General features: G+C 40.8%; 1 protein-coding gene across 4 annotated transcripts in view; it reads right to left on the minus strand.

Moving 5' to 3' along the window:
* Positions 1–1,527: 1,527 nt before the first annotated feature.
* Positions 1,528–7,619, minus strand: part of MKL2 (MKL/myocardin-like 2) — a 196,330-nt gene continuing 190,238 nt past the window's right edge. For all 4 annotated transcript variants that reach the window (XM_011983669.1, XM_011983666.1, XM_011983667.1 and 1 more), the window contains one exon: positions 1,528–7,410. In XM_011983669.1, coding sequence (XP_011839059.1) covers positions 6,875–7,410 — 536 coding nt within the window. In that variant the 3' untranslated portion in view covers positions 1,528–6,874. The remainder of the gene's footprint in view (positions 7,411–7,619) is intronic.

Below are 7,619 nucleotides of genomic sequence, written 5' to 3' on the forward strand. Positions count from 1 at the left end.
GGATTTCCCAGTGGAATGACCTGTGACGCAATCGCATGAAACAAAAGGGGCACAGAAAATGTTGATCCATCCTTGTTTCTCATCTCATCACACAATGTAGGTTTAATTTAATTAGCCTGTCATGCATATTAACAGAAAAGATAGGACATCAAGATGAGATTTCTTTCTGAAAGTTAAATTGGAAGTAATATCTGGCCAGGTGCAGTGGCTCACACTTGTGATCCCTGCGCTTTCAGAGGCTGAGGCGGGTGGATCACCTGAGATCAGGAGTTCGAGACCAGCCTGGCCAACATGGTGAAACCCCATAGTTACTAAAAAATACAAAAATTGGCCAGGCGTGGTGGCACATGCCTGTAGTCCCAGCTACTTGGGAGACTGAGGCTGAGGCAGGAGAATCACTTGAACCTGGGTGGCAGAGGGTTGCAGTGAGCAGAGATTATGCCACTGGACTCCAGCCTGGGTGACCGAGCAAGACTCCGTCTCAAAAAAAGAAAAAAAAAAAAGAAATAAATAAAAGTAATAAAATAAAAAAATCTGTTGCAGGAAAAAACAGTTTCTCCAATTAACTCTGACCTTGCCCAAGGGGCTGTCCGCCATGACAGCTTCCCCAGAGTTCCCTGTGACATCCCTTACTCACTCCTCTTGGGCTCCCAGGGCACGTGCTATGCTTCCTTTGGCACGGTTTTCTCTCACACCAGCAGAGAGGTCTATTTTCTCCCCAAGGGCAGAATCTCTGCCTGGAACATATGATACTTTACAAATGGTTTAACTCTTTGTGCATCATCTCACTGGTCTGTTGAGGCTGCACTCTGGTTCCCTAAGTGTAATGAACATTCTGCTGTGTTTTGGTAATCAGTATCTTTCTTTTCCCCCTTTCTGTGGTTGATACTCTGCCCTTTTTTCTTAATCAAATATTGATATATAAATTATAGTTATTAGAGTTTACTCATTACTATTTTGTTTCTTCAAAGCAAAGAAAAAAAAATATTGTAACAAAACTGTTTTAAATGTTGGCTTCTGAGGTGAAATTAAATGCCATCTTACTAAAAGAATACTGAGTTCTAAACATCATTTTGTACGGTCTATAAAAATACCTCATATAAATAGTTGCTTTTGAAACTTGGCTAGGTTGAAGGATTATGTGGGTCTTTCAGGAATTGTGGTGGTGGTGCATTTATACTATTGAATCGAGTCGGTTTTCATTGTGTGTGTGTGTGCGCGAGTGTGAAAATCAACCCCCTAGGGAGAACTACGTATTACTAACTTTCACTGTGGAAGAAAGAAACTGACTTTGGTGTAAATCATGACATGTTCAAGTTCAGCTCATGCCTGTGAGTTTCTATTTTGTATCTCATGGTCTTGGATCCAGGGGAGGGTGACAAGTTCACAGGCTTTGTCCGGTGGCTTTCTGTTGTGAGTTGTGTGCTGAAGGTATAGTGTCTCCTCCTAATAAATCCACTCCCGTTCCACAGTCTACAATGGCTCCACCAACCCATAGGGAGTGGTCTTTCCTCTGCACAGCAAGAATCATAGTACATCAAAATGTCTTTTATTTGAGACACAAAAATGCAAAATTGCTGAGATATCAAACATTTCCCGATCAGCTACAATACTGCCACTATGTACAAAAGATCTGATGATAAATGTGCACACATATAAAAATACAGTATGCATTACCTATGTACAGTACATGTGCAAAATGTATGGCATTCAAACATGATATGGAATTGATTTCAGGGGTGCAAACAGCAAATACAAAGGCATCATGGTTTTTCTTTTAAAAAACAACATAAAGGCAATACATGAATGGACCCCCGATTGCCATAATTTTGTGTTGATTAAACGAGTGCTTTAGCAAGCAGGGCTCTGCAGATTGGTATCTTTCTCCTTTTTTTCATAAAGTGAGATGCTAAGACATAATGTGACAATGAAAAGAAGAAGAGAAACACCTATCACATTGCATTTCTACTGCAAGCAAGAAAAGAAAACTAATTTCTACATAGAAAAAAAACTTTGTATTACTACTGAATGTTATTCTTAAACCAACAAAACGACTCTATGCTATTTTACATGAAAACAATAGAGAAATATCTACATCTTTGTGAAAATTATAACCTTAAATGGATAATACCTTTTTGGGACTGATTTTTGAGATCTCATTAGTCTCAAATTTTAAATAAAAAGTGCCTCCTTTTGGCAAATACTTGGCAATGCCTTTGGTTCCTTTAAAGCAAGTTTGCATTACTGTTGGTTACTTGAGGTCAAGTACTTTTGGTAGATACTAAACCCTTTCCTAAATGCTTCTTCTTCCTACCAAATTAGCAAGATTCCTTACAGCATCACGTAGAGAGGTAATTGTTACGACTTTCAGTATTCTATAAACTTTGTTAAAGCTTTGTCTTAGTAGTTGGCATAAAGCTCTGTTAAACACTATAGATGTGATGATATCTCTGATAATATATTTTATTTGATTCCCGACAGCACCTTGTAGATCCGAGATTGCCATCTTATTGTCACAAAACTGTGACATCACAGAGCAAAGTGTTTGCATGGAGGGTAAGAGCTCTTCTGTAAACATGTGCAGCTTTTCGAATTATAGGCCTTCCATGAAAGATTTCAGGTAGAAACCCTTTGTAATGATGTTTCCTTGGATACTGCAAGAAAGGGTGAATGCGGAAAAAACACGGACCTGCTTATTGCCATGCAGACAGAGTCACTTTACAAATAAAAATGTAGCTCAGAGAGACTGCTGAATGAGCAAGTTATTGAAGGTTTGAACCAGGAAAAAAAATTACTACCTCTTAGTTGTTTTCCAGTTTTGACTGAAATCACTTAAAAGATGAGTTGAAATGCAGTTAGGATGCTCTCCAGATACACACTGATGCACTTGTCAGCTATGTTCCTTGAAAAACCTGGCCTTCCAGTTAATGTTCTTTGATAAGTTTGGGATAGTTTCGTGGCCTCTAGGGCGGTGGGGTGGTGTGTATGGGTGTTCTGTTGTCAGTATTCAACATTCATGTTTACAGCAGCGGATACTGAAAAATGGAGAGTTATTTGTGAATTCGGTTACATTGACACGTGTTGCTCTGCTGGTAGACACTGAATAGCTGTTCTCTTTACATTTCTCTAAAAAGTCCCCAGCGGCACCATGAGCTCCCCACCCAGGTGACAGCCAGGACTTCTGTGAGGCTAGCAGCAGGTGGGTGCATGGAAGCTGGTGAGGATGTATACTGAAATGTGGGCTTCTCACAAATATTTTAAACCCTGCCAAAGTGCTTTGCCACGTCTCTAAGGCCAAGTCCATTTGAGGACAGTAAAGGGACTATCCCATCACTTGTGGGGACAGCCATTTTGTCAACTGCTATGGCTGATTTCAGCCTGGGCATTCTGAAAGGACTCTGAAGAAAGCTATGCTGCCTGGAATGATCTGGAGCTGAGGGTCCAGGAAGCCTGAGTCAGCTCTGGTGACAAAATAGGTAGTGCGCTCCTGAGCCATCACTCAGGGTATGCTGACTGCACAGTTCAGAGGTGCTATCTCATTACTATGACTTTGCCTTCCATAGGCAGCAGCTTGCAGGCAACACCACCCCGCCTTTGCCACTGTTTCTAAACAGCGCTGAAAGCCAAAAAGTGTCAGTTACATGGATCACAGAACCATGCAGCTTTTAAGAAGGAAATTTAAATAACATCTCTTTAGAATTACAAAAATATTCATATGAAACAAACACAATAGTATCTAAGCAAGAAATTCCACAAATTCAGAATACATCTATGTACAATTATGTGGCAATATTATACAGTAGATTGCACATTTCAGGAAAAAACACTAGAACGTGAACCACTAACACTGTCCTATGAGGTTTCCTAATAGATGCTTTGCTGAAATGTACAAGATGACCACATACCCCTAGACTTTCCAAGACTTTACAGAAGTTTTGGTATAACTTTTTAAAATTCATCCCACCCCCAGTAGGATGATCTGATTATCTACATACAGCACAAAGGTAAGGCTGACACTACTGTGTTTTGAGAACATGTAGGAAAGTAAGATGGGGATGTGAGATAATGCCTTTCTAGGAGTTACTTTCTTGGCAGTATGATACTTTGCAATACGATACACAACAGTACCACTGCTTAAACCACACACGTGCATAATGAAAATTCAACTGGCGACTTTGACTTGTGCTGTAATGGCTGTGACACTAACCTAAACAACAACAACCAGTCTTTAGCCAACATCCACCCTTTCTCACTGCACTCACCATCACGTGCACTGAGTCGGGTCAGAGGGGCCTTGTTTACAGGGCCTCATCTTTGGTCATGTCACATGAGTGTGGGCACACAGCGTGCCCTCACTCTGACCTGGAACATGCAGTGGAGATCCTGGAGAGCAGCACTCGTGTCACAGGTGCCTGGCTGGTGACTCAAGCCAGGGGAGAGGAGGGTCAAGTGGAATGGTGCAAATGAAGTGGCTTGCAGAATTAATGGGCTAGAGACGCCTTGCCTTTTTAAAAATGAAATACTGGTTTATAAAGGTTTAAACACATATGTGAAGTGGGGACTTTAGCAATTCATAGTCAAGAGAGTAGGCTAATGAGATAGCATTTTTTTTGCACTGCACTGTGTATTTTTGGAGAGCAACCTTCCTGTGGCATGTTTCAAACCCTATTTTAAAAAGCAAAAAAGGGACCAGAGAGCTAGAAAACTTATCTATACAATTCAGGATTATGGAAATATAAAGTTATTCAATGAGAGTCAATGGCACTAGTGTTCGGTTACCTCCTACAGTCCCACTGATATTTGGTGCTAATTTAATACGCCATTCAAATCTGAATGAAGAAGATGCTCAGGGTCTGAGTATGGACCTGATAAGCCCAGACAGAAACCCTCAGCAAAAACACTGTGGCCAAGAACTGTAAGAAAAATTCTTTCCCAAGTAAATAGCCTGGTCCTGGAGACAGGCCCCTCTCAATGGAACTGACTCGAGGATTCACAGAACGTCTAGTGTGGTAAACTCTTGTAGGGCTTGGTCAAATGACGGTGTTCTGGTTAACAGAGAGTTACTGTATCCCATGCGTTGGTTTACCAATTTCTGAACACTTAAACTATTCATCACAGACTACACTGAGCACAGTGGCCTCTGCCTTGAACCGCCTGGAAGGCACATGAGCACTGTTAGTGCCTTTGAGTCAGGAAGTGCCAGTGAGCAGAGGGCTTCAGCGTGCTCATGCTGGAAAAGCAGACTTTTGTTACACATAGTAAAATTTATAAACCACACACACACAAATCAGAAATAAGATCAGCTCTTAGGCAAAACACAAACCCAGAAATGATTCACAAATTCTTTCCAAATAACGGGTCAGGCTGCCTCTCGCATGTCAGTGTGGAACATTTACCATTTTGTGACCCAGGGGAACCAACCTGACCTGAGGGTTTACACAAGGGTGAGGTGGAGAGCACAATATTATTACTTAAGAAAAACCTCCATGCTCTTTTGGTAGATTTCAGTTTTTTGTTATTTACATTTTGTCATATACCTCAATGACTAGCTTGAAATAATCCTGTGATAGTTGGCATTTTAGAAAATTCTTCAGAAATGACTTGACTTAACAAATATGTAATAACTGTTTTCTATATAAAAAACACTAATAAAGCCTCCAGTTTTTCAATCTTAGGCTTGACAATATAGTGAGAGCTCTGGTAGAACATCCAGTTACAAGCCTGTAAAATGATAACCAGGGTTAGTGACAGAAGAAAGAGGGCCAGGGCGGGGACCTGGAGGCCCACCTCATGGCACAGTCTGACCTGTACTCATCATGGGAATGTCCTGGGTAGATGACAGACCTTCCCCTTACCTTCCATTCTTCTAACTCACCAGCTCAGAAAGATATTTCATGCTAAAGCCTTTTCTTGGTTCTTTGAGATGGGTCTGGTTACCTGAAAGTTAGTCAGCAATTCTTTAAATACAGAAATACACGTGGCTCAAGTACTCTAGAAATATTCGAGCTATTAAAAAAGTAGGACCTTGGATACCCATTTTCTTACCCCAATGTAGGCTGTACATATCACAATGTCAGAGCATACATACAAATGTCTAATATATACATTAAAATCAATCTAACCAACCCAGAAGGTTGCTAATAGAATTTTCAGTGTTATCAGTATACCTGGACTTCTGACAGTATTTTGTAGGTATCTTCTGTTTATGGTGAAAGATCTTGCATTTAAATTTAAATTTGGAAATATAAAGTATGATTCCAAAAATCACAAAAGAAACTACAACATCAAAAAAAAAAACAACACAGGTTTCTGAATAGAACCAAAAGTCTTTAGCCAGAAGCAGTCATTGAACCGGCCAGGGCTCTCTACTGCCTTTGATCTCTGCCGTGCCTCGGGCCTGGCTCTGGCCATCTCTAGGAAGTACCAAGTGCAGTGACCTCTCACCTCCCTCACATCAGCCTCAGTTTTTGAGTGGAGCTGTCTGCCTTTTATTTAGGGTCTTAAAGTTATCAGAGAGATTTAAATGTAGTTAATTACCAGAATCCTAACGTCACTGCTGCATATATTACTCTTCTTTGTTTTTTATGTAAAGGTACTTTTCATTCTTTACTGAAGTCTGGAGAAACATATGAGTCGTCTTTGACTGGTGTGTTTTTCAGAAGGCCCTGTGCTATGTTAAACTGTAGAAATTCACTACTGAACACAATGAAATGTTTTCAAACTTGGGTTCCAGGCTATGACCTTCCACCTATTCTTTCTGTGACAACATATTTTGATTGCAACAATGCAACTATAGAGCTATCTCTAAAAACTGACCTTTTAGAATCTTCATGTTCTTAAACCTCATCAACTCTCAGATAAGAAATCTGTGACGTTAGTCCCATGGTAGTGGTAGGTCCTGTGGGTCTAGAAAGTCGGCGGAGAACATGCTTGGGGTGGTGGTGCTGAGAGGAGTGAGTCCTGAAGAGGAGTTGGGCATGGTAATGTCCAACCACTCCATGTTATCCAAGTTTGAGTCTGACAGGTCGAGAGACAGACAGGGAGTACCTGCAGCAAACTGGGTCTCAGAAGTCTCCATGGGTGAGTGTGAATGGTCCAGCATACCTGAGTGACTCAGCAGGTCATTCTGGAGGTCCTCGATCAGAGAGAAGGGCTCTCTGTCTTCACTGCTGCTTTGTAATGGAGCAATTTCATTGGCTGAGGGTAAAGTTCCATCCAAGAAAGCTTCTAGTTGGTTCTCTAAGCTGGCAGATAAACTGCCCATAGGTTCTAAAGATACAGGTGGTGCCATTTGGACTTGGGGTGGTGGCCGGGACACCACTGTATTCACTGGCATTGTGGTGATGCTGGCTGTCACTGGTCTCATTTTGGAAATAGGAGAAGGTTCTTCTTTTATGGGGAGGGAGATCTCTGTGTAAAATAAATGAAGTAATTAGTAACTAAAGATTTACTACTACTTAAAAATTTTTATTAATTACTAGGACAGTTACTTTACTATTATGCGATTCCTTCTACGCACGTCCATCTTAGAAGTAGGAAGAGAATGCTATTGGTCAGGTACAATCCTTGACAACCTTTAGGATGATGGATCATTTTAGTTAAATAGATAAACATAAAAG

Source organism: Mandrillus leucophaeus, unplaced genomic scaffold, assembly GCF_000951045.1.
Source record: "Mandrillus leucophaeus isolate KB7577 unplaced genomic scaffold, Mleu.le_1.0 Scaffold253, whole genome shotgun sequence".
Classification (NCBI taxonomy): domain Eukaryota; kingdom Metazoa; phylum Chordata; class Mammalia; order Primates; family Cercopithecidae; genus Mandrillus; species Mandrillus leucophaeus.